We start from the raw sequence: 27,048 nt of genomic DNA, 5'->3' as shown, positions 1-27,048 counted from the left end.
GGGAGCATGTAGAATTCATCGTGATACACGGGGATTGGGATATGAAGGAATAAACGCTCCTGGTATTTTCAAATAGGTAAAATTTGTCAGAGCTAAAGTTTCTTCTCAACCAAAACCTTCCAAGGTTGACAAAAGTGAAGTATCTCTACCAACTGTTGATGACGAAAAGAGGAAATTCTGTCAAGCTCCAAAGCAAGCACATACATATTCAGGAAACACTAAACAAAACTTTTTCCATTATACTAAACATTGCTTTTATTGTGGAAAACCAGGTCACTTGCAAAGGAATTGCAGATATCTTAAACGAGATACAACCAGATCTGATGTTCCAAACTGGAGAAAAACTGAGTCTCATAATATCAGTTCTTCTAGTATTCCCTCTAAGAAATTTCATAATTATATTGGGGAGAAAAATAAATATGTTGCTCCAAAAGCTACTCAGAAATGGGTACAAAGAAGATCAATAAAGCAATGAGTACTATAAAGAAGGATCTCCCAGACAAGAGTTCGACAAGGGATAACATCTTAAAAAGGTATAGACAGTTATCGAAAGTTTCAAGGAAGTTGTTAAATTCCTAGAGTTCATGCATGATTTTGTTTCGAATACCTGTGGTGAGCAAGATTTTGTTCACCTCAACACAACCTGAGTGTGTTGGAAGTGCATCCTCACCAAGAAGCCCTTAAATGCGGCGAGGATTACAAAAGAATTGGGGCACACATATTATGTTGGGTATTTTTTTTATATGTGGAAGATTTTTGCTTTAGCCAAATTCATCTTTACTCGTGACGAGAGTTATGGTGATTATTTCAATATCTTGAAAATTACTTTGATGCTAATAATGTGAAAACAGATATTGTCATTATAGAAGAATGTTTCAATGATTGAAATGAAGAGTTGAGATTATGTAACCATGTTTATATATAAGCATATATAGTGTGTTCTCACATTAGTGTATAAATCCATAAATCGGGAACCAAGAGTATGCATATGTGTGTACGAAATTGGTGAAGGAGACGGGTTAAGTATCTGGCGGAAGTTTTCCAACCGAAAAATTCTGCTGAGTTTGGGAATTAACAAGCTCTTAACTAGTCACCTTAAGTATGCGTACCCGTACGCATACTGGAGGAACTTTTCGAACTGAAAATTTCTGCTGAGTTTGGAAACTAAACCAACTCAAATACGGTTGCTTAAGTACGCATACCCGTACGCATACTTAAGCTGGTTACTTTATCAAATCGGTCAGTTCATGAACTTAAACATTTAAATTATAAGGAATGCAATATTTGCAAACCGTGGCTGTAATGCTCATGATTGATTCAAGTGAATCAAACAGATTTTGCTTCAATTGTGCTCTTGTACAATTCTATGAGAATATAGCAATTGAAAACTCTTTTAACTAGTTTCATTTGAGTCATTTGAACTAGTTACAGTTAAGATGAATATGGCTAAATACCACGTGTATAATTCTTAATTACCTAACTTGATTTGTAATTGAAATTCTTAAATATAACATGTTAGAAGCAACAATCAAAGCCATTGGATGTTGGTTTTTATTGTCAAAGAAATTTTTTCATACACTTATGGTAACCATTCTTGGTGTAAATCCTTGTGGAAAAAGTTGTTTTTCCTTCTAAGCATATCAATTCTTGTTTATACAAGTTTGTAGCTTATAAAAGATGATCACAATACTTGATCTTCATGATTACATATTGTATATTGTTTACCATAAGATAGTTCTAACTTTTTTTTGGTAACACGATCTCATGAGAAACTTTCAATGATTGGTCCTTAGCTCGTATCTCCTTGTGGGATGTCTAAAATCCAATATATAAATCCTTCTCTCTAGAGTAAGGTTTCTTGTTCTTTAGGGAATGACAATTTATGGGGGAGAGTTCTTTTTGAACTTGTGCTTAATTTCCATATCTTTGAGGGGAGAAGCGGTTGTGGAACATGTAGGAGTTAACTTGTATCTTAATGAACTCCTTGATGAAGTCACTAAGTTTCGACTCTGTGATATTATCTAAAGTAAAGTTGATATGTTTTCTTTTGGTCAAGAAGTTTCTCTATGAAAATTTCATTAGGATCCCATTAGTTTTCGTACTTTTTCCAATTTATATTGACAAAAAGGGGGAGAATTATTTTGTAGTTCACACTACATATACATATGGTTTACAGATCATTATGTAAGGGGGAGTGGTTTTCATTGTGAGATGAAGTATTGACTAAGGGGGAGTGATACATATCACTGTAGTATTATTGTCAAAGTTGTGATACAATTGAACTTTGATGTTGTGTAATAATACTATGATGGATCTTCAGCAAGTACAGGATGAGCACACGCATAGTTGAAGAACCAAGGAAATCAATCATGTACGATTTTGGAGCTGTAATTCTTTTAACAAGTACAATCCATATGTAAAATGTTTTTGTCACTAAAATTAACAAAGGGGGATATTGTTAGAGCATTGCTCGGTTGAACCCACTAGCGTTGGTATGTCAAGTTAGTTGTCAATTTTAGTTGTCAAAATGCGTTCTTAATTTAGTATACTATAGATAGTTTCAGACTAAATTAAGTTTAAGAAGTAGAATCGACGATATCCTTGACGGATGAAGTTTGAAGACTACAAGAAGACATCAATAAGGACTTCATCAACAAAGGTATGCGGTAATTGATTTCACTTGGATTCTTGTTCAATTCTACCTTTCTAATCTATCGAAACAATTCATATTGTAATGACCCGTCCCTCCACCGATACTTTCCCCACTTAGCCATTGCGGTTATTCGGCAGTGTGGGGTTTTGAACGGGCATCACTTCGGTCATCCAGCAGTAACTTCCCGGGAGGTCACCCATCTATGGATTGTTCCCGCCCGAGCACGCTTAGATGCAGAGTTTTCTGCCAACTATGGATCTAATTGTGCTTAAAAGGACTCGGTGTTAGGAAAGGACGAACCATTAATTATATTCCATTCGGCCAACCACTGCCGAATTTCGGGGTATTACAATACCACCACCTTAAATTGGAGTCGTCCTCGGCTCCAGAATATATTCGCAAGCCTAGATCTCCGACGTTCCCTGCTCCTCATGAGAAGCACCTTGACCAACCCCGTCCAGCGTACCTTCCCACCCTCGACAAGTGACCCGTCGTCGGATTTGATACCATTTGTAATGACTCGTCCGTCCACCGATATTGTCCACACTTAGCCACTGCGGTTATTCGGCAGTGTGGGGTTTTGACACTGCGGTCATCCATCAGTAACTTCCCGGGAGGTCACCCATCTCTGGATTGCTTCCTCCCGAGCACGTTTAACTGCAGAGTTTTCTTCCAACTCTGGAGCTAATTGTGCTGAAAAGGCCTCGGTGTTAGGAAAGGACGAACCATTACTTATATTCCATTCGGCCAACCACTGCCGAATATCGGGGAATTACACCTATGACGGTAAATGTACACTTATGTATATACCTGAGGTTATTTGAGCCACGACTTTTGTGACAATAACCTTTATCCCTGGAAAGATTCTCATGTTATAGTGAATGAGTCTACGAATTCAACAAGCCAAGAATCACTCAATTCCGAGATATAACGATGAAGTTATGAGTGATTTTTTAAAGTAACGTTTATAAGTGTTGTTGTAACTGTTACAGTTCGTTAGTAGGAAACAATCCATGGACTGCTTGTAACGGTTCACGTACTTGGGCCCAATTACGTGACTAGAAGTCTTTTTTAGTCAAATTGGTGATGTTTCCTTATCTAGGCAAGATGGCTATTAATCCAAACATATTTGATTACCATATTAAAGTGTTTGTGATAACTTTTAATTCCTGCCTAAGTTAAAATGTGATTTATTCACATAAATACAATATTTGCTAACTAATTATTTTAATTATTTTGGCAGGAGTTGTAACTTAGAAAAGACTCCCAAAATTAGGAGAGTCTTGAAAAAGGAAAATAGCTTTGCTTAGCTTTCAAGTTATCTTTCACTATAAATAAAGGGTTCGTGAGTGCTACACGTTTTTTATCCCCTTTGGAAAATTGGTGTAAGCTCATAAGGTTGTTTTCCATGTCTTTTGTTCTTCGTGAACAAGAGTGAGATAAAAGTATTTGTATTGGGGATCACAAAGCCGAGTTGGATTTAATCTTCGTGATTGATCATACAACTTGTAATCTAGGTTTTTCACCTCTTGTCTATTCTAAGGTCTTCTCTTCTAATATAACACCATTCAAGAGTTGTTGATCATAAACCCTAGGTTTTGATAGATTTCAGTTTTCGATCGTATACCAACACTTGTTAGTCGAAATCGGAAGTTAGAAAGAAAAACTTCGATTAAGGCATCTCGTAAAAATCCTTAAGAAGTTTTAAACAATATATCTCTAGATTTATTCTAGTTGTTCTTGTTGTAGAATTATTAGGGTTTTCTTAACTTGGAAATTGATCTTTGGAATCACCCAAGTTCACTTACGAAAATCAGTTTCACGGACTTCTTGTGAGTACGCATACTGATTGTAAGTTAAAACCCTAATCTACAAGTTTGATTTGATTTCACTTCTTTTTATTTGGTAGTTGTTCAAAACAAACACAAGATTTCCAAAACCTTGATTCACATCTAAAGGGAAATCAAACCGGTATTTTGTGAAAACAAAATATCAAATCGTATCAATCGTGATGTTGTATCTTCTAAAGAGAGCCTTGGGTTCTGCTAGAAGATTTACGAGAAGAATTCCTAAAGACAATTGGTGTTGTGCTAAGAGTTCTATGAGTGATTGAATAAAGCTGAAGCAGGTATTACATCTAGTCCGAATAGGTAGTAGGAATTTGGTGTAACAACTTATAATCAGTGTGTATTTATTCTGGACTAGGTCCCGGGGTTTTTCTGCTTTTGCAGTTTCCTCGTAAACAAAATTTCTGGTGTCTGTGTTATTTCTTTTCCGCATTATATTTTATTTATATAATTGAAATAATACAAGTTGTACGTTAATCATTCATAGTTGTTAAATCCGACCTTGTCTGTTGGATAAGACTTGATTGATCTTGAACAATTGATTTTGTTATTTTCACATTGTTAGACCAGTCTGGACTAACCCTGTTTCAAGTGGACACTATGTTGGAATATTCCTTTAGTGATCGTATCATAAAGAGGTTTATACACGGTGGATATTGAATAGGTTGTGATTAACACAAAAGATTTTGGTTCAAGAGCTCCACACTAAAATCAGGTTTACAGACTTGTTTCTGTTTAACTCTGATTGTGTTGAAATAGAGATATAGCTATTTGATATACTTTCCTATAGATTGAGTCTGACTGTCTAGTTGATTCTCTTGAAAGTATATTGAAGAAAGTCCTCTCAGATTGCCAAACGAGTTGTTGGGTGTGGTTGTTAGACCCCCTTATTTTCAAGTTGTATCATAGAAAGTCGAACATGACTTTGTAAGTCGCAACTTATAAAACACCAAACTACGAAGTACAAGTTCGGCCAACAACGATTGCAGTTTGAATAAGCCGAACATCAAATATTTTCTCATATACTTAGGCTCGCCTTTAGAAATACCAGCCGAACGATTCTTCCCAAAAAGATTCGGCAAGTAATTTCATAGCCGAAACTACACTGAGAATCCAAAAAAGTTTGTAAACATTCAATTTTTTTAGGAAATCAACCTAAAAAAATGAAGGTTAAACATCGTCTACAAGTATACATGTGAATCTGATTTGAATCACACATTTTTGCCACATCTAATCACTAAAATCTCAATGTTAGAGCATAGCTCGGTTGAATTCACCAAGCGTTGGTATGTCAAATTTGGTTGTCATATTTTAGTGTGTCAAAACTCATCTAAAGTCTCTTGATTATGTACTAGAGTCAACTTCATTTAGGTTATACAAGAAAGTCTAGATTATATACTAGACATATAAATATGACTTCGAATACCTGAAGAATGTGAAGAAGAAGCGAACTACAACGATAACATCATCCTTCTCTTAAGGTTAGTGATATTGGCTTGAACTGTTTCATTCCTAACTAGGGCTGTTCATGGTCGGTTTTGGTTCGGTTTTTAGCCAAACCAAAACCGAAACCAATACTATCGGTTTCTTAAAATATGAACCAAACCAATCCATTAACCATTGGTTCGGTTTCTTAATGGTTCTAGCCGGTTTCGGTTTATTCCAGCGGTTTATCGGTTAACCGGCTGCTATGTCAGTTTCAGGAAACTGACAGTTCAAATCTAAGAAAAAAAAAACATGGTTTAAAGATTTTCAAACCTACCTACAGGCTACATACATTCCCATTCCATACATAATCCAAATTCATAACATTCTTAAACACAATTCAAAAGATAAAGATTAGTAATTCAAAAGATCCACAGTCTCCATAACATCTGAACAACATCGACACTTTCCAGCTATACATCCACAAAATCAACTGATAGCTTCAGACTTTCCAGGGTTGCTGACTGCATGTATATGAAAATGGCAAGCAACTGGTAGTTAGAATCTAATTCACGTATATTTCCACTAATCATGATGGCAAACAATACATGAAAATGCTAACAGTGAAAAGACGTGACATGTAAACACACCATCAGGAGGACAATGTATCTTTCTTTGCTAACTGAACAGGTAATAACTTAACAGGTTTAAGAGGCACTAAATTAGCACATTAAGACTTTAAATTAAATCCAAAGAAAACATGCTTCCAATTGGTGAGATGAATTACCTTGGTACTCCTTAGTCCTCAACATCATCATCTGTTATGTTTACGAACATGGATTTAGAGAGAGAGTCCAAAAATTCTGCAATGAACAAATGCACGATCAGTAGTATACAGTGAGTTGAAAGAGAAAAAATTGAAGATTGTTTAGGATTTTCTGAAATTCAATTAGGGAAGAAATTAATGATGATGCTGAGATGATTGTTAAATTTAATCAAAGTAAAAGAGAAACTGAATTCAATTGTTTGGCTAGAACTAATTCAGAAGTAGAAGATTTATCTCTCAATAGCATACAACATAGTTACAGTTCTTGCAACTTAAATCCCCCAACCCAATTTTGACTGTTTAGATCCAGCCTCTAAATCTCAGGAGCATGATAGACATTTCAAAATGGTGAAATCCAGTCCACTTGCAAAATCCAGAGAGTTACAGCAAGCACTGGAATTGTTGCTTTACCTCCAAAAGATAAGTATCACAAACTCTAAACTAATGATTTGAAATGATAAAGCTTGATCTTTGACCTTACAACTCACAAAATAAAGCGAATGATCTATAATTCCTATATGTGACTTATGAGCTAATTATATGAAGTTTTATGAGTCACCCATAAGCTGACATACATGAACTAGATAATCTGAACATTTTGTGGTATGTCATCAATAAGCTAAACTGCTATACTACAAACAAATTAACAAATGAAATAATACCTGAACTAACTTCCTCTTCTGGTCCCAAGGAAGAAGTATCAAGATCAATCGGCGTCTTCAACCAATTTTGAGCACAAATCAATGCCTCAACTGTTGTGGGAAGTAAAGAACTTCGATATGGATCGAGAATACGCCTCCCAGTGCTAAAGGCAGATTCAGATGCCACTGAAGAGATGGGTATAGCCAATATATCTCTTGCGATTAGTGCCAAAGTAGGATACCTAGTCGAGTTCGTCTTCCACCAACCTAAGATATCAAAAGAAACTTTCTATTTCCGCGGTTCTCGTTTCTCTCTCAAATAAGTCTCCAGCTCATTTTTTCCTTCATCATCAAAACTTTCCTCTTCTTCTCTTGCTCTCTCTGCCATAAGGGCGGCTGCAGCACAATCTCCTTCATCATCTGGTTCAGCGCCAACAGTATTACCACCACTACTATCTGTTACAACTGTTGAGTTTCCAGCACTCATTTGGACATCCCAGTATTCTTCAAAAAGTGCCTTAAAGTCCCTCATTACAAGATCCATTAGTTCTGTTCTCAAATAACCACCACCAATTCCTAACTGGCCAAGAAGAAACTTCAATCCTAATTCTTTATCTTGTGGATTCAATAATACAACAATCCTAATTGACACAGTGGTACCAATCACTTGAACGAATTAGTAAAAGAAGACTGCAAATTTTAGAATCCTATTTTTCTAATTCTTGAGGAAAAATATCTTACTGGTGTTGATCCTGATTCCTCCATAGTTGAATCAAAGAAATCAACTTAATCCTGCAAAAAAACAAAACATGCAAAATCAAATCATTTTAGTAAACCCTAGATTAAATATAAATCATGTAAATCAAGTAACCCAAGTTACATAAATGATAAATATGATACCTCTTAAAAGAAATTAGATGTTCACTTGTTTATTTCGTCTGAAGAATGAAGATGATACCTTCTACTAGTGAACCCTAGATAACACTGACAGGTTACAATTACAAACTCATATGAACAGATTTCGCCTGAAAAGAAGGAGGAGGAGAAGGAGGAGAAGAAGAAGAATGAGGGGAGGGGATGATTAGATTCTACTAGAGTTTAGAGAATCGCAACCATGACATCTCAACTTTCTGTTCTATGAACTGAAGAGTGAAGAAGGAGGCGAAGATGTGAAGTGAAAATTAGGTCGACGAATGTATACTTGGGTTATAACTTAAGAAATATGAAGGGTGTGGATTGAATCTATCTGATATTAATCAACGGTCTATATTTATCGGTTTTCCAATGGTTTTTGGTTCGGTTTTCAGGCCAAACCAAAACCAAACCAATACTGTCGGTTTTTCAAAATTTTTTACCAAACCAATCCAAATCTAAATGGTTTGGTTCGGTTTCTTTCTTATTGGTCTGGTTCGGTCGGTTTCCAACGGTTAACCGACACCATGTTCAGCCCTATTCCTAACGCATCTTTTAAGTCGTGTTATATTGAAAACATAAATGCGAAGCTGTATATACTGTACATATTGTATAATACTCTAGTGATGTGACATGGTCATAATTGTATGATCATAGTATTAGGGAATTGGACTATGAAGTATAACGCTTATCTTTTGAACTTCGTAGATATGACATCGACATAATCTTGCATATACTGTTATGATTATGTGAATGTGTTATGGTGAAGATTTCATCCTAGGAAACAATGTTTTACATTTGTTTAAAGGAAATACATTCATGAACTTGTTTTATGAATCGAAAGGGAAATCATTAGGCTTATTGGTATGGCTATTCATTGCAAATATTTGGATTACCAATATGTGTGAGATGGTAGAACCGATCTTAACTTTTTTATGTATCTTGGTATAGCTAATCATAATTCCTAACTTACGATTTGGTATGACTAGTTTTTATTAATTAGTGTAACCGATCCGAAGTAATCACCATGAGATGGTATGATCGATATTTGTAATTTGTGTGACAGATCCTAGTAATTGGTGTAACCGATCACAGAATGTTGTGTAATTGATCCTTGTAATTGGTAATCGGTCCTGGTAATTGGTGTAACCGATCCTGATAACGGGTATGACCGATCACAAGCAATACCATGAGAATATGGTAACCGGTCCTCGTAATTGATGTAACCGATCATGGTAACTGATGTAACATGTCCTGGTAACTTGTGTCACCAATCACAAGTATTTCCATATTAAGGTATACCGATCCTAGTGATTGGTAGAACCGATTGAATCCATGTATGTGATTTTATATTTGATCAATCACATAGTAATCTTGGAATACGAGCGAACCAATTCTAAACTTGTTTGGAAGTGTGGTATAACCGATTCCAAGAATGTAAATCCATGTAAATATGAATAAGCATTTACAGAACATGGATATACAGTGAAGATATGTCAACATACTTTGAGCATGCACAGTAACTCTTATCATTTATTGTTCAAAGATATTCCTTAGTACCCAAGGAGATCATGTGCCGAAATAAATTGGGAATCTTTTAATTAAGGTTTTTGGTTTTATATGCTTTAATTACCAGCAATTAAATGCATATATCTAGAGAATTAAAATTAGTAATGTGCATTTACTAGTTGGAGAATTTCTATTGAGAGATTTCATAAATTTTGGACAAGCATTTATTTGAATTAGGAAAACCGAATTTTGCTATTCATTGTAATCTTGAGAATATTTTCTGTTTTGGAAATTCCTTGGTATCCGAAAATCATTGGTATATAAATATCTAAGTTTTCATATCTAGCAAGCCATCCTAAGAGCCAGGAAAACTTCATTCTTGTTGTTTCTGGTGGATCCGTCTATTCGGAGAGGAAAGTATCCTAATTAGGTGAAATCTCTTACGACCGCTCGTTTAAAGACTTATGTGAGATCAAGAAGCTCTACGAGTACTGTTGGTAGAAAACTAGATAATTGCATTGTTATTAGTTTTCAATTGATTTGATTTACTAACGGTTGTTGAAAATTTGATTCCACCTAGTTTTTTTATTCTTGAGAATCTTTTTCTGATATAAGATCCACTCAAACTAGATCGAAGTATCGACGGGATCTTTAGAACTGTTTGTAGATCTAAAGACATCTTGTGATGATTCATTGTTAACAGACTCCGTTCAGTGATATCAAGTGGTGTTGTGTAGGTGTTTATTGAAGATCAATGAAGATTTAGTTCTCATATATTTGGTGTGCACGAACCTTGATCGGCTGGGATCCAACTAGAAACGTATTTATTCGATTGATTAGTTGCGTGAGATCGGCATCACTTTATAGCTTTTCGTTGAGATCTATACTGATTGATTGCGAATCTAAACTTGACTACTTTGGTAGTTATTGTATAATACTCTAGTGATGTGACATGGTCATATTTGTATGATCATAGTATTAGGGAATTAGATTACGAAGTATAACACTTATCTTTTGAATTTCGTAGATATGACATCGACATAATCTTGTATATACTGTTATGATTATGTGAATGGGTTATACTAAAGATTTCAATCCTAGCAAATAATGTTTTACATTTGTTTAAAGGAAGTACATTCATGAACTTGTTTTATGATTCAAAAGGGAAATCATTAGGCTCATTGTTACGACTATTCATTGCAAATCTTTGGATTACCATGTGTGAGATGGTAGAAGCGATCGTAACTTTGTTATGTATCTTGATATAACTAATTAATCACAATTCCTGACTTATGATTTGATATGATTAGTTTTTATTAATTAGTATAACCGATCCTAAGTAATCACTATGAGTTGGTATGATCAATATTTGTAATTGGTGTGACCGATCCTAGTAATTAGTGTGGACGATCACAGAGTGTTGTGTAATCGATCCTTGTAATTGGTAACCGGTCCTGGTATGATAATCCATTGTTAACAGACTCCGTTCTATGTATGATTGATCACAAGAGATTCAAGTGGTGTTGTGCAGGTTATTGAAGATTAAATAAGATTTGAAGAAGAAGAATATTTCTTATTGGTTTTTGTATCTTGTGAATTGTGTGCACAAAACTTGATCGGCTGGGATCCAACTAGAATCAGATTTATTCGATTGATTAGTTGCGTGAGATCGGCATTGCTTTATGGCTTCTCGTTGAGATCTATACTGATTGATTGCGAATATAAACTTGACTACTTTGGTAGTTATTGGATAGACTGATCTAACCAGGCAAAGGAGTTTATTAGATAAACGTAAGAGCCTTTGCGTATGACTTGAGATATCTTTATCTTGAAAGAATTGAAAGAGTTGTTACCAAACAGATTTGATGTTCATTTACTATTTGGAATACGATCCAAAGGAATTGTTCCAGTGCGTGCATTCATTGAAGTCGGAAGCGCAAGGATATTGAGGAAACTAAGTGAACTAGGGGTAGTTGCTTGGCATCAACTATATGAAGTTGATGTAGATTTTGTATAGCGGCTTAATTATGAAAGTATTCAATTTTGGACTTGGTCTCGGGGTTTTTCTGCACTTGCAGTTTTCCTCGTTAACAAAATCTTGTTGTGTGATTTACTTTTGTTTTCCGCAATTATATGTGTTTATATAATTTAAAGTAAATTACACAAACGTTAACTCCGATACACTAGATAGTGATCCATAAAGTTTTATTCAGTTTCAACATACATACAGGGAAGCGAATTTTTCTGCAGATTCGATGGCTAAAAGGGGTTGCTACCTTGCAAATGGTGAAGGAATGCATTATGATGAGAGACCTCATTTTCTAAATTATTTTGAATATCCTAATGTTGCTTATTATAGATTCCATTAGTTTACGAGTTTTTGGGGTCTTTGACCACTTTCTTTTAAACTTCCTTGTTAATTTTGTTATCTATTAATATAATTTTGGACTTACCAAAAAAAAAAGATCCTATAGAATTTGGTTAAGTCCGAACCTATTATCAAGTATCACACTTTGGTAGTCGGATTGTCTCGATCTCGTATCCATAGACAATCACACAAAGTGTGAATACCGATTTATTGCATTGTCTCGACTTTGTCCATAGACGATCACTTTCGGTAAAAGGACTTATAGGTGGATAAATAAAAGATTGTGGTGTATTTGGGTACCCTCGTCTTTTCACTCAAAACCCAAATTATTTTTTTTCTTTCACTTGTTCCTCTTCCTCTCAAAAATCCCAACTCTCTCACATAAATCTGGTTTCTCTACTACGACTAATAGTTTAATTTTAGTCAATCCTTAACATTCCTTATTAATCATTATCATTAAATCTAATCATGATCATTAACATGAATTATGTAAAGGTAGTTATGCCATTACCATAAAAGGGTGGATAAGGGGTGATGAGTTGTTTTACCTAGTGACCCTATTTTGGCACGCATAAAACACTTGGGCCGATAAAGCCCACCAGTATAAACAAATTAAATGGCTCAAATGGTGTTCTTCAGCCCGTGTAAGAAGCAAGAATGTTTAGTCCCACATATCTAGATCCTGTAAAATGAAAATGAACGTTGAGTTCGGTAGTGCGAGCTTGTTTAATTCCTCTTGGTTTCAGTCACGAAATGATTCCTCTTGGCATCAGTGACAGCTTCGCCACTCTATTGTCAATTAAAAAAATCCATGGATAGTAATTTGGTCTTTCCCCAAGAACATTACCAGTTTACCACCATTCTTTCTGTTGTGTTTTCGTCGAGCATTCAGCATTAGGATGGACACAGTAATAAATTTTACAGAGAATGAGTGCATGTCAATTAGTTCTCTACCACCGAAACTGAAAGTGTTGTTTGTCATTTTGTATACTAAACTTTATCAAATAAAAATGAAACTTTAGTTCTTAAATTTTTGTGGTACCTTGGTGAATATGTTTTGTTACCCTTCAAGCTGAAAATTATTTACCTGTTCTCTTGACATCCTTGCTTATGTATCTTGTTCATTTTATCCAGCCGTGTTTGTGGAAACCCTCATGCTATTATCAGGAAGTATGGTCTCATGTGTTGCAGACAATGCTTCCGCAGTAACGCCAAGGAAATTTGTTTCATCAAGGTAAACATTAGTTTGCAATCTTTCATTTTATTATGAACTGGTTTCATATGATTTGGATATTCTCATTAACTTTTTCTTGATGAGAAACAATGGACTTAGTCTGAGACATTTCAGGAAAGACTGGATGAAACTTTGTTTAATTGCTGTACACCTTTTTTGTTGGTAGTTAAGAATCTTGGATTATGCTGTTACCGATACTCGTTTCTCTTTGTTTTGCAGTACCGTTAAGAAGATGTAAGGCTGGTATTTTGTCGCGGGGGAGATGTTTTTCTTAAGAAGACATGATACTTTCAGAACTGGCTTTGTAAACGTCCGTTGGATAATTTTGTAGACTTCATTTGGTTACTGAACCCGGAAGAAATTCTAGTGTTTATCTTTTGAAATGGTTACAACTTAAAATGTGACTTTATTCCGAGAACAAATTCTACTTTTTTCTGTTAGTCTGCATTACAACTTTATCGAATGAGAATCCACTAGTTTTATTCAAGCTTTATTGCTGGTAGAGCATGTTCTGATTTAACTGCTTGTGACTTTGGGTTATTATGGAACTCTTATGCAAGTTCTTGACTCCGTGCTGCATATTTGTCTGATGTTGTTTATGTATGCGACAAGTAACTCTGTTCATATTTAGAGTTGGGAAGGTCTTGGTATTGTTAAACATAGGGGTCAGAGACTCCTAATTTGATTCGGAATTGGGTGCATTCTAGACCCCATCTTAATCCCCACTATATTCCTGCCCCCCAGTAAATGATCCATGGGATTTTTCTACCTTGCCCAACAGACTTGATCTGTGCCCAAGGCCATCCCCCAACCCCAATGTACATAAATTCTGAAACCCATCAAGAAACAATCAAGATTGAAAGTATGAACAACAATGTTTCAAAACGAGAACATATGTATTTCTAGAGATGCTGTCCATTTACAGAACACTGAGTGTTGTAATTCTTAAATGTATCATTGAAACCAGGATAGCAGATCTGTTTTAGCAGTTTCAATCCAAATGTGATAAAACTAAAGAAAATGTGCCAGTCAAGAGAGCCACTGCTAGACCTTTATCCAGAATTTTTCGCAAATTGGACCAACTTACTAGGAGATGGAAATTAGGTATTCTTTGGAGCTGGTTTTTTTGCAGCTTCTGCAGCTGCCTTTTCTGCTTCGATCTCAGCAACAATGATATCAATCTCAGATTCTTCAAGTTGACGCAACACCTTGTCTTTTCCCATTACAGCTATCTCTATGTTCTTCCCACCACTTTCAACAACCTAGATGTGAAAGAACCAAGTTAGTAATCTACATGCTGTGCATGGCCAACATGCACACATTTCGAGTTCGAGGAACCAGATCTGCTAGTTATCAGACAAATAAAAGTCCTAATCCTAGCAGCGTCAACCATGATTTTCAGAACTATATTCCTATCCCACAAAAAAAGCACCAACCTCTCAACGACTTCAAAAATCACAGTCGATGCACGGGCTTCAAGGACATGCAAGATAGTATGTCCATAAATTCGAGAAATCTTTGGATATTATCAATAGCAATAATCATTAATCGTTTGAAATTATTTGACCCAAAAAAAAACAAAGATGCATAGCAAAAATGGCAAACAGATGGGCCTTGCAGAAGCAACAAATATTTTCCCCAAACTCACATGTAGCCACCCGTATTTTTATGTTACACACGCAGTAGATTAGTACTTGCAATTAACATGTAAATTAGTTCCTGAGGACATCTTATTTGGATTAAGATGGCCGCAAGGATCCTAAATCAGCAGCTTATAATTCATTCATTGCCTCAGCTTTTCAACGCACCATGAGTTAGAATCGCATAAATAGCACTTAACAAACATTGTGAAAGTTTGTTTTTGTGAAGAACAGGCTCACAGAAACATATGCACACTAAAAACTTAATTAAAATCTAAGTGAGAAATCTTTGATTTCAAATCAGATGCTGTAAATATAGCTATCAACACAAAAATGTATCATATGGTCATCGTAGCTGGCTAAGGATAAACACACTTAAGTACAGCTAGCATAACTTCATAAGCTTGAAGTCAAGTGAACATGAATCGCTTGAAGTCAAGTGAGTATGAGTCATATGCTCATTATTGAAACTACTATTAACTTAACAAGGTCATGAGATTAGCTGAGGGCACTCGACTTACTTAGATATACAAACCCTACAGTGACGTCCTATAGCCAACACAACAAAAACAAAAAGGAGAAAGCATACCTCGAGCAATGCACGAATAGCAAGCTTCACAGTTTCTTGTCCAGAAGTTTCTTTGTAGTTTTTCTCCAAAAATTCACGCATAGAGTTGGAATTTCTTCCTGTTGCATTAGCCTTCCAAGCTGAGAATGTCCCTGAGGGATCAGTCTGATAGAGTGATGGAACATCAGTGTGAGGGTCAAAACCCACGATCAAAGTTGATAGCCCAAATGGTCTCACACCACCACTTTGTGTATACTTTTGCTGAAGACCAGCAATGTAACGTGTGATATATTCAACAGTTACGGGATCCTCAACTGTGAGTCTATGACTTTGACACTCAATCCTTGCTTTGTTTATCAAAACACGTGCATCTGCCTTAAGCCCAGCACAGGCTAAAGCAATGTGATTATCCAGGTTAACAATCTTCCTAACTGATCTGCAACAACACCAAAGACAAATATAAATAAAAATCAGAATAAGCTATGCAAGGACCTCATAAGTCATATTGCAAGCTGCGGAATACCTAGTAAACCTCGAACTAGGATAATAAGGTGAATCCATGTCGAGCCTATTGTTAGTTCTAGCTTAACATGCTATTTAACTGAAAAAACAACAGTTAGGGATCATTCCAGAATCTTTAAAGAAAAAAAATAAACCCCCAAAACCCTTATCTAATTGAAGACCCCTAAGCCTATTTGCTGCAGGTGCACTTGTACGGTAAATCATTCCAGGTTTTGTCCAGAGCCTTACTCTGATACCCAGTAAGTTGTTCAGAAATTAAGGTTTTGTTCCTAGAAGTCAACTGTCAGAGACAACATTTGTCCTGACTGTTATCCTATAATTACCATATTCTTCTAATCAGTGACTTACCTATCCTCCATACTCAGCTGATCAAGTTAAAACTAAATTAACAAATCTAAAACTGTTTTTATATCTTTTAAGTTAGGTACAGCGACTACCTATCCTCCATACCCAGCTGATCAAGTTGTTAAGGATCTTGAATGAAGTTTTGCATTCATCATCTATAATTCTATATGATAACAAACCTAAAACTGTTTTTATATCTTTTAAGTTAGGTACACTTCATGTTATAACTAACCAATGTTTATGTTTGTGCGTTTAACCTTCGGATTACTAACTTTATCAGCAATTCCAATGTGAAATCATGCACGGTTGAAGACAAGAATGCTCTGTTAGGTTTCTGCTAAAAACCACGAGCACTGGATCTTTAAAACTTTCAGGCTAGTACTAAAAATTGTTCTCTTCAATTTAATTACTAGATAGCCTATGGTGTGATAACAATAGCAATGTAATAGTTTTAGGTAATCAAATTGAGCTCTAGAATCAAATCTAGGTTTAAGTTTCAATTGCTAATCAGCTAACACAATTAAACTTTCCCTAAAGTACCCTCCCTTAACAGAAACCCTAAAATTTCAGTTCACCATTTTCAACGAACAAAATCTGAAGCAAAATGTTACAATATCGAGATCTAAATAACAAAATAAAGAGCGAAATAGAGAAAAAGGGGTTTACCTAGAGTCTTGAAGTTTAGCAGTAGATTTCTTCTCAACACCAAGAACAACAGTATCAGTACCTCTAACACCAACAGCTGCGTTTCCTTTCCGTACAGCCTCGAGGGCATACTCCACCTGAAAGAGATGACCATCTGGTGAGAATACTGTGATGGCTCTATCGTATCGTGCCATTCTTTAATTCTTCTTCTCTACTGCGATTAAAGGATCGATCTGAAAGAATTTCGTATTCAGTTTTCTTTTCGGTGTGAGAGAGTAAAGAAAGAATTGGGGTTTTTAATTTCCGAATTGATTTGCAGCTTCTTTTGCAACAAGGCAAGACGCAAGACTTACTGAAGTACTCCCTTTCTTTCTTCTCGTCAAGTTACCGAATTATCCTCCACTTTTTAATTTCCCTTATTTATATTAGCGAATATGTACGCGCGATGCGAGTGCCCTTCCGAGGTTCTACTTTTTCAGGGTTTGTTATTGATGCTATTTTCTGATTGGGTTCATTGGACAACTAAAACACCACGATTTATAAAGGGGATACCGGTCATACTAAGTGCTGATACCATTTGATCGATCCAACAGTCAGGATCGGTGAGATCTTTTAGTCATATATGAAACGGTATCAGCACTTTGTAGAACTGATATCCCCTTTATAAATCATGTAAAACACAATGCAGTTGTTCTCTTTCATTTCTAACAAAAAGGAAAAAGTAAGACAAGACAAATAAACATCTTATAATTGTAGAAATTTCTTACCAGTGGAAGTCTCTTAAGATTCACGAAAAATGAATCGATGAAAAGCCTGGACGAACCCATTCTTGTAACTGATAGTTATTGCATTCAGAGTCCTTCGATTTGCAAAGAGTGCCCATGTTACATTCTTCATTACTTCATAAAGCTGCCAACAATCAGCGGCATTACATAAATCAAAGAAGCACCAAGGAATAAACAATAGTCATAAATAAATAGAAACTACTGGTATCCAAGCTTAACGTTCTCAGCATGTACCTGGTGATTACACAACTTGCTGCCGTATGCTTTCCCAACCACTTGGAACCCATTTTTATTATGTGATCTTCTGAATCAAATGGCATCATAAGTGCGGGACTTCCAGACAAATTCCTCAAAAGTGGGGCATCTGTAGATGTTGCAAGTAGATAGCCCCCCTGAGAAGTCAAGTACATGTATCCACTGTGGTAGTCTACCAGTTCCCTCGTTAGCTGACCCACACTGTATAATGTTCTAGTAACACCCACAATCGCCACTATACTTCCATTTGGAGAGTCTATAACCGGTAATGCTGCTGATAACGGTGGTGTATCAGTAAATTTGCTTGCTTTTACATGTCATGAAGGTGCACTGTCTACAACTTCTGATGGACTAGCTATATCAATTAAGCCATCTGGAGGAACCAGTTTCAGTTTCCCTTTTGTCTCACCGGTTATTTGATCTACTGCTTCACGGTACCAAATTGCTGAGAGATTACCATGTCCGGTTTCATTATTCCAACCTGGATATGGAAAAATATTTGATGGGGGCGTTTTCTAATGGGGACATGGGGGACAAATTATATCTTGACACGTGTCTTTGTTATAATTTGATTCCATCAAATTTTGTTTCCAAATATATAAAAGAAGTGTATATTTGGTGAAAATATTGGTTATCTTAATTGGTGATATTTTATCCTTTATATTTTTGGTAGCAGAATTTGTTAAAATAATCAATTGAAAAAACACATGTCAAGACATGATTTGTCCCCCATGCCCCCATCAGAAAACGCCCCCATCATAAATTTACTCCCTGGATATGGTGACTACACACTAGTATTGTGGGTTCCTGCATCCGGAGAGTTAACTAGTTCGGAGTAGATATAGAATGTGTTATTAGTCTTGTGATATATATGAAAAGCCTGGACGAACCCATTCTTGTAACTGATAGTTATTGCATTCAGAGCCCTTCGACTTGCAAAGAGTGCCCATGTTCATTCTTCATTACTTTATAAAGCTGCCAACAATCAGCGGCGTTACATTAATCAAAGAAGCACAAAAGAATAAATAATAGTCCTAAATTAAATAAATAGAAACAACAAAGGTACGATGCATCTAGAACTGACCTCAACTTTCGGTCATGAGGGATTTACCGTTTAGTCCAGAAAACCCGACCCGGATTACTGGCTGGTCCAGCGGGATATAACAATTAATGGCTAGTCCAATAAAGTTTAAAAACATGTTATTTTACCTATATGCCCTGGACCACGTGATGTGTACAGTTTCCGTCCGTTTTCTTTTCAGTTTTTTTACAGTTGCATTCTCTATCTCTTCTGCAACCTAAATTGAAAAACGCAAACTGCTTCGTCTTTCTTCACATTCAGAAAACTGCTTCGTCTCTCTTCCGCAACCTAACTCAATGGATTAATCACCATTATCAGAAAAAGATCGAAAAATCACCATTATCAGAAACAAAAACTGCTTCTTCTTTCAGTATCTGACTTAATTTTCATTAAATTCAATTGAAGATGAAATGGGTACAAGTAGAAAAATAAAGAGGACGATTACAGAAGAAATTACTGAAGTATCTCCATCACCAGTGAAAAGAATAAAGAAATCTGACGATGATTCACCAACAGAAGCGTCCCCTGCTTCTGTCGATGATTCAGCAACAGAAACCTCCCCTACTGCTAAATATCGTACACCAGTGAAAAGAAGAAGGAAGTCTACCGATGATTCACCAACAAGAACCTCCCCTACTGCTAAATCTCCCACAACAAGAAGTATGAGTAAGGTTCCTCAGGAAAAAGGTAAATCAAATCAAAAACAAAGTCTAATATGTACTTCATATTGACATGCAATATTCCCAAAACCTAAAATATGTACTGTTACATATTGAAGGTGTTGTTTAACTAATACATACTAAAATTTAGTATGCCAATTTATATGTGTACTACATATCAATATGTTGTCTGCAATTTGTACTTCATTTTGACAAGTTATATGTTGTACCATACTGATATGTAATGTGTACAAAACTTTTGGTTTACAAAAACAGCAAAAACCAAAGGAAAGAAAGAAGATGCTGCTCCTGAAGCAAAAAGCAAAAAAAAAAAACAACAGCGGAAACTGCTAAAGCAAAAGGAAAAAAAGCGACAAAGGCTGCTACTCCTTCACCACCAGCAAAGGGGGACAAAGCACTTGTCCTGAGAGCTGCTACTCCTTCTCCAAAAGGAAAGGGAAAAGCAAAAAGGGGGAAAGCAAAAGCGCTCCTGAAACAAGGTTTGTAATGTTAAAACTGAAGATAATTCTTAATAACGAGGGGGCGCTGCCCCCTCGACCCCCGTAAATTGTGGTTCATATGTAGTTATCAGTATGTAGTTATAAAATTACCAGTATGTTGTGGTATTTGATATGTAGTTGTTTCATGTTCATGGTAGATACATTAACTACATATTTGATATGGTGTATGGGAAGAGAAGGGGAAGAAAGCAGTTGCCTTGAGAGCTGCTACTCCTTCACCAAAAACAAAAGGGGGGAAAGCAAATGTAGAAGGTATGTAGTACAACTACATATAAGAACAAAGCATATGAATAATATGTATCCTTAATAACATATGTTTATGAATATGTAATGATGCATTGTTGCGCTTGTTTTTGGTATTAAGTGTTTTTACATTTTTACTTTATCAAAGCAGATACATATGCCATACGTACTATTACAAATCGATATGTAGTTAAAATAATACGTAATGGTATCTACTATTATATATCAATATGTAGAGGTAAATACTTATACTCTGATAACATATTACATATAAATATGTAGAGGTAGATACTTATATTCTCGTATGTAATGTTAATAATATGTAGTTTCAAGACTTGGTAGATATTACAACTACATATTGATAATGTAACTACATATTTGATATACCATATTGATATGTACTGTAATAGTTTTTGGTTCTTCTTATTGTGTAGGTGCTAATAAGCGTAAGAAAGGAGATGGAAAACCACGAAGTTTATACCGTGGCGGTTTCAGGGGCTTGTGGGGGCTTGCGAAGACTATTAGGACCACTAAGAAGGCTATTGCGAAGTCCACTGAAAATCTTGAGTTGAGTGAGTTGCAGCTGAAGATGATTTCTGAAGTATCATTCGGTAACCTGTTCCTAATGTTCTGGTACACAAGATTTGAGTTGGAACATTGGTTGAAGATTGAAGATGCAATGACGAAAATGTTACGTTGTTACGTTAGGGGTCAAGATCCAAACAAGCTTACATTTGTCTTTAAAAGGCATGGCCAACCGAATGAGCTAGTATCCACACCAGAAGAAATGTCACTTATTTATGGGATGCCGAGAATTTCAAATAGGGAATATCTTGATTATAGGCTTACACAAGTCAATAAAAAAAGTGGATGGCGTGAAACAGAATTTTTCAAAAGGACTTTTCCTACTGATATGAAAGCTGGTGATAAAGTGACTAGGCCAATGATTGTGAAGGCAATCTTGAATATCCTTAAACGAACACCAATTAATCTGAAAAAGAAGAAGTCTGATGAAGAGTCTCTGCAAAGCGTGGGTGATCAATCAAATGAAGATTCTGAAGAAGACGAGGAAGACGAGGAAGATGCCGAAGATCTTGTTAGGCTTATCTGCTTGTATATGTGCACATCATTATTTTTCGCTACAAGTGATGCAAACGCTTTGACTGAAAAATATATTGGTTTCGTTCTTGATCTTGAGAAGGCTAAGAATATTTCATGGCCTGACCTCATCCATTCTCATTTAGAGAAAGAGCTGAATGAAAACGTGGAATCCGTAGAACGCACAAATGGTTGTGCTATTTATTTGTTGGTAAGAATCTATTTATTTGTTTATTCTACTTCAAAATGTTTTTGTTTTATGTGTTTTCTACATTTTGATAGTATATCTAATACTGCATATCAATATTTTGCAGCCATGGTTTGCGGAGCATACCCATTTGGTGGCGCCCGAGGATATAGTGATAGAACCTGCAGGAATGTATGTCCCAAGAGTGGCTAGGTGGAATCATACAAAGATATGTGCTGAGTTCCTAAATGATATTGATCTTTCTGAGTATCAGGTAAACTTGCCGTACATATTTTGTCATAATAAAAATATATATTGATAAGTACACGTAGTTCGACATATTGATATGTAATTATTAGCATATCAATATGTAGTAGTTATTAGCATATCAATATGCTACTACATATTAGCATATCAATATGTATTAGCTATTAACATATTAATTTGTGGTGATACATATTGATATGTAGTTATTAGCATATCAATATGTAGTTCTCCCTGTGTATCTAATAAAGAAAGAACTACGACATGTTTTTTTTGGTAATATCTAATATGTAGTTGCTTTTTTACATTTATTTGATTTGTACCAGTTCCATGTTGATTTCAAAGATGAGATAACACACGAAGAAAGACAAATCCTTAATCGTATTTCAATAAGGATTCAACAGGAAGCAAATGATGATGCTTTTTGTTTAGATGACAATTCCGAATCGGAAGAAGAGAAAGAAGAAGAGGAAGGAGAGAAGGAAGAAGAGAAAGAAGAAGAGGACTCAGTATTGGGGGGAGAAGATTGGAAGATTAAATACGATGATTTGAGGAATACAATATCTGCCAAATGGAGTGAATTCAACACAATGCAGCAAGAGGGCGAACTGGTTGACGCTTCAAAGCTTGAGTTCATGTTGCATGATATTTACCGGAAAGCTTTCCCTTTGCAGAGAGAAGCCAGCCAGGAAGATTATGTTAGCTTGGGATGTACACCTACTCCAAGAAACCCCAATGAAGAGTTGAATGTGGACCAAATAGTTGAGAACGAAATACAAGGTTCTCCGGAAGATCAAACAGATGCTAATGTCAACATTCCTGAAGTTGGTTTGTCAACACCGAAAGATCAAACTCATGCTAATGCCACCTCTGAGGTTGAATTGTCAACAACTTCAGTATTGAAGTTCCATGATGTTGAAGTTCCGCGTTCTGAGGTTAAAAATTGGGCTAAATATAATTTGGAGCAAAAAGTCAAAGACATACAAGAGAAAAAGGGCAAAGAAAACACACATGTAAGTAGCATATTAATATCTATCTGTGACATATCAATATGTAGTGGTATCTACCATTACATATTGATATGTAACAGTACATTCTTGTATACCACTATCTATCTGTTACATATCAATATCTATCTGTTACTTATCAATATTTAGTTGTATCTACCATTACATATTGATATGTAACAGTACATTCTTGTAGTGGAACATATTTATATGTAACAGTACATTCTTGTGGTGGTAGACATAGCAAAAACTCAAGCTAAGTAGGTTTTTGTTGACAGTTTCAATTTATTTTTGCAGGTTGATCAACTTGAAGTTAGGAAGGAAGCATCAAAGGAGTTGCTTACAACTATGCTAGAAACGAAGTCTTCAGTTGTAGTTAATTCGCAAAAATTTCCAGAGTATAACGCCGGATTGGCGGCGGAAGAGTTTCATTTGCTTGATGTACCTTTGTTTACTATGATGTCGAGTTTGGAACACATTGAAAAGCTGTCTATGCCAGATTCTATAGAAATGGCAAACTCTGGCATTGGTGTTTATGTCGAAGAGTTTGCAGACATACTTCCAGATAACAACGATGGTCTTTTTTGTATTAACTTACGAGAACAATTTAATAATCTGTTTGGAAGAGATTTGCGGCCTTTACAAATTCCACAAGAAACAACTAAGCAACAAGAACCCATTGAACCGAAAGATGCATGTGAAGTTACAGGTAAGCAACAAGAATACATACCTACAACCAGTTCAAAAAGTCATTTGTAGGTTGCATCACAAGATCCTTTGGATGTTTCATCACAAGATCCTTTAGATGTTTCATCACAAGATGTTCTGGATGTCCCCTTGCAAGATGTTTTGGAGGTTCCATCACAGGTGAATGATATGTACTAAAAATCTCATTTTGTGTAGTTAATATTACACTACAAATCACTACATACTGATATGTATATCAGTATGGTAGCACTAGAAATCACTATACCATACAATCATATAGCACTACATGCTTTCAAAATGATTAGGTGATGTAACTATGTTTTATGCAATATAGATATTTACATATTTTTTTATGTTGATTAAAAATGCAGGAACAGTTTAGCCCAAGCCAGAAACAAAAAATGGTAAAAGTGAACAAAAAGCGTGCTACAAAGCCCGAAAAGAAGCAGGTAACAACACTCACCAGACCTGTTACTCGTTCCCATCCTGCAAAGAAGGTAGATGATATATATGAGAGTGGAAGTAAGTTCTCACCATCATATAAAGGATAGAAAGCTGCAGCAGCAGAAGCACTACCACTAAACAAAAAGAGAAAGCTTAAATTGCGCAAGTATTTCCGGAAACTGACTAAATCACCATTCTATAATGAGATGAACGATGAACAAAAGAGTACTCTTTCCACATACATCAATAATGCAAAAAATCTTAGGTGAGTTCTCAATTGACACTTTTATATTGATATGTACTATTAGTTTGCATAAAACAAAATTAGATATAAACTATTTCAAGTACATTCATGTTTTCAGTACAATGTCGAGTTCCCGGATAACCTCAAAGGAGCAGCACATGATTCTGTTTACAAACCAATATTGGCAATGGATGAAAGTATCAAGAAGATTCTTGTACCAATGTGCCACCACAATCTTCATTGGACGCTACTTGAGTATGACTGCGAAAAAATGGTGTTCAACCACTACAATTCTTCTAAGGCTGAATGGGGAGGTATTTGTTATCCACACGCCTGCAAAATGGCAGATTACATGTACGTACCTATCAACGTGTACTTGCTGGAGAAGAACAAAGTAACAATGAAGAATGTAATAGTGAATGAATGTGAAGCACCTCAACAAGTGGGATCGCCAGACTGTCTACTGTTTGTGATGCATTTTATGAAGATGATGTCAAAAAGAAAATATGTGGGAGTGCCTTTGGGAGATGATGAAGAAGTGCAAGCGAAGATTCGTAACAAAAGGGTCCCGTTAGCATGCAAATTGCTGAAAGCATCTCCACCAGAAATCAGTTGGCAGATGACACAAAATAGTCTTACTTGCTAAAAGTAATCTGACAGTACATATCACTATTTACCTATTTTCTTTTCTTTTTATTCTTGGTTTCATTTCATTTCATGAGTTCAAGAATGTTCAAAAACATATATCTAATATGTAGTGATTTTTAATTTGAATTTGGGTTTAGCTTTAATGTAGTGATATTTCAATTGTGTTACTTAAACATGATTTTGTGTTGTTGATACGAGGGGGCGCTTCCCCCTCGACCCTCGTGAAGATGGTGAATCAGCTGGAAAACCAAAAGATGTTCTAAATAATCTTAGTGGAAGATGGTTAAACCACAAATCAGTACATATTTAATTGTTTTCTTGTTACAAACATCTAGTATGGTTACACTACAACCACTACATATCAGTATGTAGTGGTAGATACTAACACTACAATACTGACATGTAATTTCAGTATATAAATACTTCACTACTGGTGATAGATACTGACATTTTGATAGACTTAACAACATATTTCATTATTCGAAAATAACTACAATAACTACATTTTGATAGACTTATAATGTTTCAAAAACCAAAAGATGTTCTAAGAAACAACAAAAACAGTATTTTCAGTACACTTGTAATGTATGTATTGTAAATGAAATACTTATTAACCAAATTCAGTTGGTACTGAAAAAATCAAAAAGAAAAATGGTAGAATAGAACAAGGGCTAGAGGAAAGAATTGTGGAAAAGGAATCTGGCAACATCATCGATATAACATTCTGCTGCACGTTCAAGCCTGTGATAAAAGAAAAAGAGAAATCAGAACACTACTTGCTTAAAAGTACATTGTATTGTATCAAACTTACTTAATTAAGACATTAATATGTATCTGACTGAAATACATACCTGACACAAAATCATTCTTCAGAAAGTTTATACTGTCGGATAAGATTGCATGTTGCCTTGTTGTGATGAGTCTTCAAATTACAGTTTGAACACTTGACAGATTTTCTACTAGTCTCATATGCAGACTTAATACGTTTCCCCTTTTTCCTGCCTGGTGGAGACCTAATTACTTCTGCTGGGAGAACGATATCATCTACGTGATACTCATCGGGCCTGTGAGAAAAAAACAGTATCATATAAATAGAATGAACCACAACTACATATGAATATGTACACGGTATATTGTTCCTGAAAAACAAATATAAAAAAATGTAGTGGTATCTACCATTACATATCAGTATGTAACATCCATATGTAAGTAGGTTTATGTTGACAGTTTCAATTGCTATTACATGTGTAAGTGGTATCTACCATTACATATTGTTATGCAAAATATGAAAATGTACTGATTAAAGACACATACCTGTCGTGGTTAGGAACGGGTCTAATAGCTATTGAATATAGCTTACTAAAAGTGGTAACTTTGAAATAATCTTCAAAGTAATCAAGAATCCTTCCTCCAGATCTAGTAATAGCTGTAGTAGCGTGCGAGCACGGAAAACCATAAATGCGCCATCGTTGGCAAGTACAAGTTTTTCTCTCTAGATCTACCATATGAGATCTGCACAGTACATATTCATGTGTTATTTTTCAGTACACCTAATATACACAGTACATATTTATATGTTCTCACAGAAACATGGTACTTAAAAAAAAGAAAGAGAAAGTAAATAACATTCAGATGATAGAGATTAGGGGTAAACGCTAACCTTGGAGAATGCACTTCATAACGATTAGCATCTGACTGGCTAACTTTCCAGGGACGGCCAATTTGGATGTGTAGTTCAAGCAACGCTTGATACGTAGGGGTTAGCAGTT

At 35.6% G+C, this 27,048-nt stretch overlaps 1 protein-coding gene across 1 annotated transcript; it reads right to left on the bottom strand.

Annotated features, from left to right (window-relative positions):
• Positions 1-14,292: 14,292 nt before the first annotated feature.
• LOC113347437 (proteasome subunit alpha type-7-like) lies at positions 14,293-17,513 on the bottom strand. Its single transcript, XM_026591088.1, has 3 exons — positions 17,157-17,513; positions 15,645-16,059; positions 14,293-14,677 (listed from the first exon to the last, which is right to left on the bottom strand). Exons 1-3 carry the CDS (start codon positions 17,327-17,329, stop codon positions 14,516-14,518), a joined length of 750 nt encoding a protein of 249 aa, XP_026446873.1. The 5' UTR covers positions 17,330-17,513; the 3' UTR covers positions 14,293-14,515.
• Positions 17,514-27,048: the final 9,535 nt, after the last annotated feature.

The sequence above is a fragment of the Papaver somniferum genome, chromosome 2, assembly GCF_003573695.1.
Source record: "Papaver somniferum cultivar HN1 chromosome 2, ASM357369v1, whole genome shotgun sequence".
NCBI classification, from domain to species: Eukaryota; Viridiplantae; Streptophyta; class Magnoliopsida; order Ranunculales; family Papaveraceae; genus Papaver; species Papaver somniferum.
The sequence above is the reverse complement of the archived record's forward strand: the minus strand, read 5'-3'. Positions and strand labels throughout refer to the sequence as shown.